The 14140-nt window shown below is 41.3% G+C and overlaps 1 protein-coding gene across 1 annotated transcript in view; it reads right to left on the minus strand.

The window, feature by feature from the left end:
* Positions 1 to 134: 134 nt before the first annotated feature.
* The window catches only part of LOC117902351 (discoidin domain-containing receptor 2), a 148500-nt gene continuing 134494 nt past the window's right edge, over positions 135 to 14140 (minus strand). Inside the window, exons 15-17 of the mRNA XM_034813662.1 lie at positions 2305 to 2467; positions 642 to 791; positions 135 to 568 (exon numbers count right to left, since the gene is read on the minus strand). Of these exons, the coding sequence (XP_034669553.1) occupies positions 404 to 568; positions 642 to 791; positions 2305 to 2467 (478 nt within the window). The 3' untranslated portion in view covers positions 135 to 403. The remainder of the gene's footprint in view (positions 569 to 641; positions 792 to 2304; positions 2468 to 14140) is intronic.

The raw sequence follows: 14140 nt of genomic DNA on the forward strand, positions 1-14140 counted from the left end.
TCGGCTATTGATGCTGATCAAGAATATATATACTTTATGGGGTCGGAAACGTTTCCTTCTGTGCGTTACATCCAATACTTCCCATTTTCCCCACAAATACAATATACCCTATTTACTCTTTGAGTAACGGGTATAACAATTCTGATAGATTCATATTTTATCCCCCCCATCTAAGGCATCCATCCCTAACTACGACTTGCCGTAGATTTTCTTCTTTTACATTAAAAATCATTAATTACGTAAATGCTTTACATTACATTTTTTCTTGTTAAATACATTCAAAATTTGCATGGAACACTCGAAATATTCATGTAGATTTATGATGTGCTAAGAATTGAATTTAGTTTTGAGTTCTTAAGTGTGTTTTTTGTTGTTGGTTGCGTGTTTGTGCACAGATTGGATTTCAATACATCAGCGTCTGGGACTGGGGCTTAAAACCTAGATTCTTGCGCTGCAAAAACAAATGTATCTCCCGGAAATTGGGTCGACTCGATTCGTTGCGCTGCCAGCACTCGCACATGAGATCGTAAATTTCACGCGGGCAGTTGACGGGCATGGGCAGCAGTTCCTGCCAAAACAGAAAAATATAAATACAAAATTCAGTTATGGGTTTTACAGCCACTTTAAAGGAATCCACGTACATGCATTTTATCATCCTGATAGATGTGTCCTATGTTCTCAATAACATTCTCGTCTGTCATGTGCTCGTAGGGCTGTTCCCGCGCGAACGTTAATATCTCCCAGAGGGCAACAGCAAATGACCAGACATCTGATTTTGTTGTGAATTTTGCCTGCAAGAAGGATTATGAGTGGATTGCATTAATATGGATACTTATGTTAATATTAAATAAAATGAAAATACTTTGGAAGTGAAAGAAACTGTGGAAGGGGAGAGGTTGTCTAATTCACACAGAAGAACTTGGTGGATGATCTATAGCTACTGAAATGATCTGTAGCTTGAAAAGCGGCAGGTGCTACATGGATGTAGAGGTGCATTCTATATAGATATGGTCAGGAATGTCATCACTAAATCGTTTGAGAGTCAATTGAGAGTCATGTTAGTCTCTGATGGCAAATTCCCCTCAAGTTTTTTCTTTATATCTAATTTTTATACCCGGTACGGTATTTTATTTGTGAACAAAGTGGATGTATGTAACAGGAGTAGCGTAAGAAGCGTCTCACACGTCCCTTCTCGTTTTGGTAATATTTTATCGATGCTCATCTCAATTTGTATTATATTTTCCTGTAGACCTAATAAAAGTCGCTCTCTAAGCCCTAAATAGCTTTCTGCCCCCAAATACTGTTGTTTTATCCTTTTAAACAAAATTTGAGTTTATTTTTGAAGCAGTCTACACTACATTTATGTTGTCCCCCCTACTACCCTTAAACCTGGAAACCGAATACAATCTGCTATGAAAATAGAAATCCTGTTCATTGCCAAAAGGCCTTTTGATTTTGTTTACATGCTTTTTGGCTTAAGGATTATGCGGTTCCTGTGCACAGAGCAGAACATAGAACGAACAGAACAGAGCACGAACCTATTCATGTGCACAAATATCCTGTAACGTAACTTTTGCGCTTTTTAATATACACAGAGAGAGCCAAACCCCACCCATACCATGGTACCATGGGCTTATCCCAACGCTTGGGGGCAACCAGAGGCACCCTCTAAAAGCAGCTTCTAAAAACCAGACACACACACAGACACACTCTTATCCATGGATACCTCTCCTCTACACACAATGTTCCCCATCTCATGATAACTGGGGATATGCTGCGTGGGCCCTATATCTAGTATCTCTTGATGGTAACTTTATCTATGTCGTGTTTGTGTTTGTTGTTGGCCTCTGCCTCTGCTGCCTCTCTCTCCTAACTCTGCGTTTTTCGTGTAGTTAATTAATTTATTTAGTGCGGTTTTTCGCTGGGGGATTTATAAAATATTTTACTCGGTTTTCGGGTTTCCTTTCCATTTTCCCATTTTTTTTGTTGTATTCTTGGCCGCAGTTTTTTTTGTGTTTGGTCTTTCGGTTTCGTTGGGTTTTGTTTGTTCATTTGTTTGGGGAATACAATTCTGTGAAGTTGTGGGTTGAGTGCAGGTTAATGTACTCGAAGCATGTGCCGGTTAATTGGGGTAACTGTCAGTCAGAGTCACAGATAGCTGCCCATCGGCTAAATGGTGTCAGAAGGTTTAACCATTTTAATTGTATTTTTTAATGGATTTTATTTTCAAATGGATTATTGCATTTGTGTGCAGATATTAAAAGATGTTTTTAGTGTACTCTGGGGCTTTGTTTTCGCACTTACCAATAGAACACTCTCCCAGGACATCCAGCGTATGGGCATTGGCTGTGTCTGCCGGCCAGTGGTACCCTCCAATTGGCAATAGTCCGACATATAGGCCGATCGATTTATCACAGTGCCAATGGAGCAGACCTTGACGCTCAGCTCGGGCCCAATAATGCAGCTCCTAGAACAAGAATAAGAAGTACACAGAGGGTAGATTCGAGCAGTCGACATTGAAAATTCAATTAAAAATACCAGAAATTAAATAAGCAAACACTTCCGCAGGCCAAAAAGCCAAGCCAACCCAGATCAGAGTGGGTGAGTCGAGAGTCAAGGAGTCAGCATAACGGATTCAGTATTTGCTCCTTTTTGGCCAACACGAAGTTGATTGCTTCGCCAGTGTTGTCGTTGTCGTCGCACATGCATTTCAAATGAGGCAACAGAAACAACCACAGCCCGCCTCTCCACCACCATGCTATCGCGTTGGCCTTCCCCCATTTAAAGGATTTACGGATCTACTTTACGCCAAAAAGGGGTTGATAGATGTTGTTTTCTTTTTGAGGAATACCCTAAAACAAAGGTGAAAGGGTATGCGGATTTGATGGGGCAATAAGAGGAGCAGAGAAGATATATTTAAGGATGTACGTTTACTTTTCGATTAGTTGGATGTCAATTACGCTAATGCAATTATATAGAAAGTAGATTGATCAAATGAAAATTTATATTTGTTAGAAAATCTAACCTAAGTAACCTTAAAAAGTAATTTTTTGATTTTTCACGAACTATTTTCATTCTTTCAGTAATCTACAGGGTACCCAGCTTTCCTATCTCCCACAATGGCTTCCGTTTGACAGCCGAGCAGATTTCACATTACGTTTTGGAAACTGCCAAGTGGTCAGTGGTTGTCCTGATGTCCGTTGCACTGCTCAGCGCTCCCCCTGAGGGCAACAACAGCAGTTTGGCAGCTTTATATATTTCTCCCCCATATTATTGTTTCACTCACACCCCAAGAGAACTGAGAGCAAGTTGGAAAGAGGGGGACCACAGAAAACGACGGAAGGAGGGGCTACAAATGCCACAGAAAAAGATGAAATGGGGCAGGAAGCGCTACAAAGCGAAAATCGGAGGGGGATCAAAAAACGTTCAAGCATCAGTGAAAATGACAATATAGCGGAACGGAAAGTGGAGCAGAGTAGGTACTGATGGAAGAATGAAAGAAGGTATGGGATGAATGGGTTGGGCACTGTAGAGCACTGAATGGGGTAGCATAACTCTGCCAGTAAATGAAACCATGAAATGGTAAACACAATCAGCATTTGATATTTGATATCACAAAAACAAACAAACGAAAAGAACGGAGTTAAAAGGAGTAAAAGTCAGGAGTAAAAAGCAAATACGAGGACAGTTTCGTGGCTATGACTGATGACACATACCTTGGAGGACAATTGAATTCGCTGTTGCGCTTAAGGAAGGGGGCACATTGCAATAAAATATATATCCAAGGGTTAAAGAATTTTAAAAGGAATTCGTTTTAAATAGAATGAAAATAAATGAAGGTTTATACCAAGAGTGAAATGTGGTGACTGTGCTTGGCATTAATTGGTGTAAATTGTGGAAGAATATCTATAGATTCTTTATAAATCTATTAGCAATTGTTATGGTAAGGAAATCAAATCGAAAACTGATGCTTTGGATGCTTTCAACACCAGAAAGATAGCTGGTATATTAATTTCCCTAATACTTTTCAGTATACCAAACGAATTAGTGTCAAAAGTAATTGAATTCCATCAACCTAACTTTTACCCCAATCATCCACCAGTTTCTTCATTATACTTCATCTTCCATAAATTGTGAATTGTTTTAACTTCAGCTCGCATCATTATTTCTTTAATGTCAATTACGTTAGTGGCCTTTTTCAATGATTTCCCTTCACTTGAAAACAATTTTCCTTGCATTTCCCTAAACTTCACCTCAATCAATTGCCAAGGAAATGGCATTGGCCACATGTTTAGTTTTCCATACAAATCAATGTCCAAATGTTCAGGGCGTAACCGATGGTACGATTATCTGACAAACTCATTAACTGACGAATAGAATCAAATATGCAAAGACCAAACGCATGACAGGGAGTGTTGGGGTAGGAGTGGCAAAAGGGGCCAACATTCATCTAACTTCAGCCCTGTTTCATACTGTTTCGTTGCTGTGGGCTATGTGTGTGGTATGTGGTATGTGCATCCCCCCATATGATCTGATCTGTGGACGGGGCATTAGACATCAGCAGACAGGTCCTGACGTGCATAATTTCCTGCCTCTCTCAATATTGAAAAAGGATATGGAAGTGCTGTCATATTACAAATAAAATGTAAGCTTCAAGTGCTGTCTGAGCGACAGACGGACACGGATAGACGGACGGGGGCCGTTGTCTCGACTATGTAATGCGCTTAGGCCATCCCCCGCCCCACGGAATCATAAACCACATGAAGGGAAGCCAGGATATGGCAGGATATTACTGCCGAAAGAGTGACGGGTGGGGGGAGTTGTGGGCACAAAACAGTTTCTGATTTTCGGTGCCTAATAGATTTCGATTTTCGAAGAACAGTTTGAGTCTCCCTTTGGTCTTCAGTTGAGTGAAAGGTTTAATTTTCACAAAACATGCAATGGGGGGAGAGCTCTCTTCTATATACAGATATCTTCCATATAGAGCTCTTTTTTCTCATTGCCAGATCGAGTGTTGGTGGTCGCTGCTGAGTGTCGCTTGTTGAGTGAGTAGTTAAGTAGGCTTGTCGCTGCGCCGTTTCTGGCTAGGATTTCGATTCTTGTGCTTTTGACATCCATTGACAGTGATGTCTCGACACGTGTCGACTGAGGCCTTTCCTGCTCCGCAGGGTTCCAGTGCAGGGGTTGGTTGGTAAAGTGAGTAGCGAAACACATCCTAAAGAGCCCACACTTAAGCGAGGAATTGTCTGTTTGCTGTCTTTAAGTTGATTCGAGTCGGAGTTTTATATTTCATTAGCCATATTTCCTTGGAAACAGCTATGATTCAGATTGAATTTTGTTCCAATTGAAATTTAAGAAATGGTCTTGACAGATAGTTAGATATCGTCATTTAAATTCATTAGAAAAGGTGAAATTCGGCTACGCATGGCAAAGCAGTTCAATGCATTCATTTGCTGTGCTGATGATCTTATCAGCAGTAGGTGCTGCTTTATTTTCCTCTCCTAAGTTTAAAGATTAAAGATGTATTTGTCCACACACCCCATCTCACCCCATCCAACTAGAGCATACGCCAAAGCATGATGAAATTATACAAGATGTCGGCGTTCGGGTCAATTGGTTTTCAGTGTGGGCTCACTCGTCAACGAGAAAGGCTGTGTGCAGATGAATTTTTAAGCACATATTCCCCCTTAAGCGCAGGGAAAATTACTTTTAAATTTTTGCAGCAAGAATGAATAAATTAATTTGCAGTGATTGCGTAGCTGTAGAAAAAATGTTAAATGTCAAATGTAAAATTTAAAAAAAAAACAATAAGGTAAAGATTTACGGACTTAGTACCGGCTATAAAAGTTGTGATGCTTAAGAAGCGTCTCACACGTTCCTACTATATATATTGATTTATTTGAATTTTGGAAATTATTTCAAACCGTAAAAAAGAATTAACTCTCACCGTTAAAGCGATTTTTGACAATTTTTTTAACTGCTGTTGCATAGTTGTTGCTGGTCTAAATATAAAACCAAAAACTAAACAATGGGCAGAATCTAGTGGCAGAACAATTCTGCATTCTCCGCGTCCTTGGTCCTCGCTTTCAACTTTCACTAACAAGATACTCTTAGTGTGGCTGTGTGCCAGATACAGATACGAGTGCGAGTGCGGCGGACAAAAAACAAACAACAACCAGAGAGGAGCATTCATTGTTCTGCAAAGTATTGTTGTTGTTTTTTTTTGGTACTGTTTTATTTTTATGTTGTAGTTTTTCTGGGCAGATATCCCGGCCAGATGGCAATTACAAGCATATTAGGTTAACACAAATGCACAACAAAATGTCCTTGGATTCGTTTGTGTGTGGCAAAAAAAAATAAGGGAAAAAAAGCAAGAAAAAAAGGGATACTGAAAGTGCGCGTACAAAACGCAATAACAATAAATTTCAACAGCAACTTGCGGAGGAGCACTTTTAAAATGTGTCAGTAAAACATATAGTTATGGGTTTTTAGTTGTCCACCCACCCGCACTCTTCCCCTCAAGGCTCCCAGGATATCGTCCTTCCACAAAGGATATAAATAAAGCGAAAGAGAGAGCGAGAGCCCCCGAGCAAATGAACGACTTTTGTGGATTTGCTTTGGTGTTTGCTCGCTGTCCATCTCCATCCTGCAGGACGGGACACTCGACGGACAGACGGACGTTTATAAATTGGTTGAACGTGCCAGCCCTTGGCTTGGACAGGAGGCTTTAGCGAGTTAATTAAGGCGACAGAAACTTCAGACTTCAGACAGCATGAAAGGCCATTACGGACACGCCACCGACATTACGGACATTAAGTGCATCGAGCATCAGGGGCTGGATAAGAAGCGCGAGCTGGAGTGCTGCCTCCAATGGCCTGGGCCGATGGTCAGTCGTTCAGTCAATAAGCAAGAAATACAAACAATTAAACACGAGTTGGGGTTAACCGGGGCGACGGTAGTGGGCTGGGATTAGGGGTTATGAATGCCACTCTCAAGAATGGAAGGGTTCCAGCGAGAGATTTAAAAGCTATTGAAGATGGAAATCGCCTCAGAAGTGCACTTGAAAGGCCATTAATATGTGTAATTATAAATGAAAACATTTTCCAAGAGATGATTTATTTGTTTCGAGTATTTCTTAGAATTTCATTTTAGCTCTTGAACTGTATCCCATTAGAAGCATGGTTTATTTCTCAATAATGTTCTACGATCAGACCGAAATTAATGGTATTTGTTGGTTTAGAATTTAAAATATTGTCGATAATGATGGTGTCTATGATAGTGTCTAATAACCTTATGGTCTTATTTTGCATCTATAAAACCTCCCATAAATTTACATTACTTTAATACGCAGGAATATTGAGGAGTATTTGCGGTCTGGGTTGCAAAACGGCGCCCCCAAACTCCTTTTGTTTCCACAATTCCACAATACCCACAAAGACTTTTGTTATGTTTTTCAACTAAACCTAATTAAGACTTATAACTTAACTCAAAACTATTTTCAATGACCTAAAGATAATTTAAAACCTACTTCTTCTGGCTTTCATTGTGCCAAACTCCTTTATAATCTCAACTATATTAAGGTTCTCTCTGCGATTACTCAGCCTTTCAAGTTCCATAAAATGAATAATATAATAATATAAAAAATAAAACAAATACGGCTACTCTGAAAAAACATAACCTGAGTATTTGGTTTACTTTGTTCTTAATCCATTTAATTTTATTCCATTTTAATTTGTTTTAACTTGAGTTGGGCTTGGGTCCAAATCGGCGCACCTATAATTTGTCACCCGTGGCAAAGGCCCTTCCGCCACCCCTTGGCACGGTCCTGTACACAGGCTGCAATAGGATTTTTCTTAAATGACAGTAGTCGTTAAAGAAATAATTATATTTGCCAACAACTATCGGCGCTTAAAACTGCTAAAATATTCCTGAGCCTATTAAGTTTTAATCTCTCAACCGATTTCTATTATAATTAGAATTGAACGCCCATCAGTTTCAAAATTAAAGAGTAAACCGCAGTCTAAAAAACGCTACTGGAAAAAGTTTAACCAAAGAGTAGTTTAATGAAGTCTGGACCACAGAAAGACTGGCAACAAAAAATCAGTGCCCCGCCGCAATTGAAGCCGGAAAAACCACACAAACACAGACAATAACAACTGAAATCAGTTTTAGGGAGAGGACTGGGTGTGGTGCAAAACAGGACCCCCTACGAAGCACCAAACAAAGTGTCCTTGCCCCAGTATCCTCCTGTATCCACTCTGTATCGTTCTCATCAGCATCAACCTCCTCCACAAACGCCAAACTCTGGGATATTACACGCCGACCGCTGCCGCTGTCCGTCTTCTGGCCCCGTTCTCTGCGGCGGACTTTTGCCGGACAGGACATATTGTCAAAGGACATCATCAACATAATGGACATGTTGTAGCCACAAAAACGGATGTTAAATTGAAAAAAAAAAAAAAGGGAAAAAGAGAGAGCAGAAACAGAAACTATGAGTAGGAAATACACATGGAAACGGACAAGGCCGAAACAAGCTTATAAGCTTATGAGAGGAGCAGCGAGGAGCAGCGGAGTTTGGATAGCCAGCAACACGAACGTGAAATGGGACACTGGGCTCCTAAGGACTCTGATGGAGGGACCCATAGCCGGAGCCGGACTTCGCGTATATCCGACTTTTCCGCACAATTGAAACGCTTGAATGAAGGGAACCAATGATTGAGGGACGACTGAAGGGACACACAGCGAAAGGAAGTACAATACAATACAAGGGCCTGGAGATGGGTTTACTCTTGGTATTACTCTATAAAAAGAGTTTGGTTATATGGGTTATTAGGATTGGAATGACTAGAAGGGAAGACTAATGCGTTTTAAGGGTTGAAGATGGAGGAACATTTTGATTTTTGAGTCAACACGATTTTAAATACACATTTAAAATTGTTGAGTAACAATTTTCTAAGTAAATTATTTACATAAACAAATAGTTTTGCAGTGTATAAAAAAACACTTGAAATGTGTATAACACCTTTTCTAATGCTCTCGGTACAAAAAAGTAGTGGAAAACTCTAAATATGCCCCAAAAATACACAGATTTTCTTCTCAGATTTTAATATCAGTAAACTCATACGGAAAGGGCATCCAAGTATCAGTAATGCATAGCCAATTCTTTGCATTGCTTTTTATCTGTCGTACATCATCATCATTGTAGTGGTAGGGTGACCCTTGTGTCTGTATATGGGATATGTGCCTGGGAGTCATCCTACAACAACTATTATCATTTGGCAGGACAAAGCGAAGAGATAGAGAGACCATAGGAAGAGTGACCCTAGCTCTGGGATAGTGGAACGCAGAGAGATTCTTGGACAAAAAGACAAATGAGTGGGGGAAGGAAGCGAGCGGGGAATGGGGAAGCCAATGGAGCAACCGAACGAAAGCACATAATAGGCCATTGGGTAAGCACTTGAGGGTCAAGCCCGTAAATGTATGCTAATGATTATGATGAAGAGTGTGCTTGTAGGGGGCCCTGCCCCTCTCCGTGCCATCCACTCTCTATCTGATGTTTGGTTTTTTGGGGTTAAAGGTTATGATGGCCTCCCATTTCTCATTTATGGCTTGTTGTTTGGTTTCGGCTTTTCCTTTTCCATTGGCTTTTTCCATTGATTTTGTGCCTCTAAATATATGAAATATTTATCTGGGTTTTTTTTCTTGGGATTTGAGGTCAAACTTGGGATTAGGGATTAGAAATTTCATTGATTTTATTGGGATTCTTAGCCACTGGAGAGGCTGCGAGTGGGGAATATTTGTGGAAGTAATTCTACTCAATGTTTTTTTTCTTTTTTTTTATTGTTCGGAAATTTTGTTTGAAGTGAATGCTGTAATTTGTACATTAATACTTCAGAACTTTCCTTTTTTTTCAAATGATCTCCAACACTTCTACAAATTTCCAGAAATGTCTGGAATTTTTGTACATTTTTGATAGACTCCCAAAATCTTTATATTTTTCATCTCGCAATAAAAACCTCATCAAAATTAGTTGAAACACAGTATAATAGTCCCATTTGAGTTCTTCATTCAATCATTGTTGCCCCAAGTGGCATGTTGCATTGTGCAACAACTATTGCTGCCATTTGCTGCCACTGTCACACTTTTATCTTAATTTCCATTGAGAGATTGGGCGAGATTGGCAGCCATTTCACCTATTTGAATGCAGTTGACATATTGGCCATTAATTAAAACATCAACACCCCAGTCCCAGTCCCAGTCCCATCCCCTTCCTGTTTGCCTGGTTGCTGCCAGGACGCATCCTCCATCACAAACATCAGAGCACAAACATCGCCTGGAGACTTGTGCAACAATTTCACATGTCAACGCATGCAAAAAAAGAAGAGGGAAACGGAACGAGCGGCGGAGCATCCGCTCCCCTGTGAAATGTGATCAGATGTGGAATGTGACATACCCCGACCCCCAGGGGTGGCGCAACAGAAGAGGATGTTGCAAGGTAACGAACGCCAATAAAGGTCAAATTAAGGAGGGAGGGATCGGGTGCAGATGCAGGTGCATCCATTTAACCCTTGACATCGCGATGCGAGCAAATAAAATGGGGACGTAGTGCTCCTCGCCCTACTTCAGTATCAGCTTCCACCCTCAGAGAGCGCGCATCAGTATCCACACATCCGCTTTCATATCAGTAGCAGAAGCTCCTGCTGCTCCTCTGCTCCACAGGACATGACGTTGTCATGACACTGTCGGACGGACGGACAATCTCCTCCTTCTCTGCGGAGGCCATCGAAGCGGATAGCGGAGTAGCAGTAGCAGCAGGAAATAATGTGCAGCCATCCGGAAGTAGTTTCTCTATCAAAACGTATTGATTGACTTTGGGAATGTGCATTCCCCTACGATGCCCCTAATGGGGCAAGGTTGTTGGCCAGGGCATTCGTTGCTTTTGATAGGAATTGGAATTAAAGTTTGCCATAAACATAAATGTCGTAATCCATAATGGAATCACGTAACATAATCAAGTATCAATGGAGATTGAAGCGAGGAGGAAACTTTGTTATGTCTTTATGTGCACAGAAAATGCACTACCGAGAGATTCTAGACAGCGATACGAGTAAGCTGCTTGGATTCTAACAGAAAACCACAATTTTCCTAATGAGTTTTTGCTCACTGATGAATATTCAGACGATCCTAATCATCTCTCACCCTCTCCCTCCCAAGATCTGCATTTAAATGCCCCTCGGAACTCACAATCGCACCGCTCAAACGCCCACTTCTGGCTGCCACGCCTTCTAAGTTACTTCATTAGGGTACAGTGCAGCGGGGGGGTGCATTGCGGCTAAGCTTGGCTCTGGCTTTTCCGTGTGAGTGAGTGATGAACCCCGGCTCGGCTCCGGTCTCGGGTCTGCCACAAGTGAAAAATTTGCATTTATGCAAATGGTAGGCGTTTTACAACGCTTTCACTTTAACAACTTTCCGCGTGGAAAGTGCTTTATGTGACACCCCTTACCCCACCTTTCCTGCTTCTCCCTGGATCTCGCTGCATTTTCCAAGTTTTTCCCGCTTAATTTATGCGCATTTTTCGTGTACTCGTATATTTTTCAACTTCGTTTTTTGTGAGAAAATTTATTGCGCATCCTACAACGCCGCGTTCCAAGAGTTTTCCAGTTTTCATTTTCAAAATTTAGTGACTTTCACTTTTCCCAGAGAATATCCACTGCCATCCCCTGCCCCAAAATTCGTATTTTCGCACTGGAAAAGTGTTGTGCATGTTCTGTTGCAATTTTTTCTGCAATTTTTAATTAAAATTGTGACCCAAAGGTGTGATAGGGGATCGCCAAAGGGCCTTGTCTGGCCAGTCGACATTTTAATGTTGATTTTATGCAAATGACAATTGATTAAGAACAGAAGGGGAAAGGAAGTACACGCACGAGGAGCGAAGGGTGGGACTGATTGAAGGGATATTAAAATAAATGAAAGCCGTTGCCATAATGGCCATAATATGCCATAAACAATTACAATTTAATAAATTATTGCCATGCAAATAGGCTACTTGATGGGGCCTCCACTATTAGCCCCTACTACTACCGATGTGTAATATATATTTTTGCATATTTATGAAACAATTAATTCGAAAACTTATGGTGGAGTATCATACCCTAACGTAGAGGGCAAACAGCAGACTTGATGGGGCAGGAACCATGGAAATGGCAAGTATCCCTCCATGCTATTTGAATATTAATAGCACATGTAAAAAATTATTTCGATTACTGATGGTGAGTGTAAATATATGTGCAAGAAGAAAGAGCAGGGAAAAGCAGTACAAAAATTAATGTCGATTACTGACGGAGCTGAATAAAAAAAGAACGGAAAAGGAGAACCAAATGCAGTGGTGTGGCAGTCGCTTAATAACTGGGGAGGGCTATGGGTTGGATTTAATAGGCTCTTATCTCTCTCACCCAAAAACCCCACTAATGTTGGCCTCTCCACTGACTCTGTGTTTTTTCTTTATTACAGTTGTTTAAAATAACAATACCCGCCACTCCCCCTGCCAGCACTGCCATATGCTCTCGCCTCTGTTTGCAATTTATCTCTGTCATTGTTTGATTAAATCAATTATATTTATAGCCCATACACAATGGCAGTTCCACAAAACAATGGAGGATCCTCCTGCACGCCCCCTGCAAGCCCCTCTTCTCTGTAATACATACATTAATAATTATGCCGTTATCCGTTCCCCTAATTGCGTTGGTCATTTAAACGTAAATCCATGGTGTCCAAAAACGGGCAAACGAGCAGTGGGCTGGGGTCCATGGGCTGCTTGTCAAATTACTAAAATCGAAACCAATTGAAATTTGGAAAGCGCTTCTTGTTGCCGGTTTTTGTGGATATGGTGCAGCTGGGTAGCAGGGAGTCGGTAGCGCGGAGTCGGCAGTGTTGGATTGTGGCCGTTCGAATGTCTCCTCCGTCATTGATTTGCAATTATTACTAAAAGCCCCACACACTGCGGGAGGCAGCAGCTGTTCCCTCGGTGCGCTGTGACGTCTAATCTACACACAAATCTAACAATGCCCGTCCGCCGACTCGGCCCACGGATACCACCAATCGCAATTAGAGATGGGAGAGTGGCAAAAGTCGTGAGACAGGAGCCGCCTTTGTTGTTTAATATATTCTAGTTATGTTCTAGATATATTTCCATTTATATTTCCTCTGTAAAGTTATTTTCTTGCCGCTTCGTGACACGCTGTCATCTCCCAACAATGCAACAACTATGACAGTTGCTCCCAGTGTCCTTCCCATAGCACATTCTGCCTGCTCTTCACCCCCCTGAAATTCTAGTCCTGTTGACTTTGACTTGTCGCGACATGAAACGATTAAGCCAGAAGCGCTTTTAGCCAACGTCAACGACAATGCCATTGGCCTTAAACACAGCCTTCGGGTTCGAGGTGTTTGTTGGTTTTAGCTTGTATGGTGGCAGAAAAGGGTAACAGGGGAAACGGGGCATTGGTGGCAGGGTGGACACACATTTATATTATCGTATGATTGATCACAAGTTCCCAAAGTAATTAGGGGCCAACAACGAACCTCCTACACGCCACTGCACGATTCTAGAGAGCTTGGGCAAGGGTAGAGAGTCCATGCTTTAAGGGTAATTGCTTTGTAAATAATTATCTGGCCACAAAATGTCACTGGGCACTCAATAAAGGGTGCAAAAGAAAGAGTTTGTCTGTCCATCGAAAGGAATTTAAATAAAATTATTGCAAGAAAATTCTTGCAATAAAATGGCCATCAATCTCTTGACTGTAGAAAACCCAATTGAAAACGGAAAGCCATTTGCTTTAGCCATAAATCAAGTTTTATTCTTTAGATCGTGAATGGTTGAATGGTTGATTCGTGCCCTAAAACTAATATTCATTATGATGCTTGCGGTCTGTAGAGCATTCAGCATCGCATTAAATTTAATTAACCTTCGCCCTCAGAGGTTTTCTTTCATGGCAGCACCCACCGAAAATCCCTTCCATCAACGATTGCCATTACACACCACATGAAAGTACACATGCGCGCTCGTGCCACAGCCGGAGGATTGCCCGAGCAGCGTCTGACGGCCAGCATATTGCATTGAGGAGCAGGACAATAATTAAGTCCA

This window comes from Drosophila subobscura, chromosome U, assembly GCF_008121235.1.
Source record: "Drosophila subobscura isolate 14011-0131.10 chromosome U, UCBerk_Dsub_1.0, whole genome shotgun sequence".
Classification (NCBI taxonomy): Eukaryota; Metazoa; Arthropoda; class Insecta; order Diptera; family Drosophilidae; genus Drosophila; species Drosophila subobscura.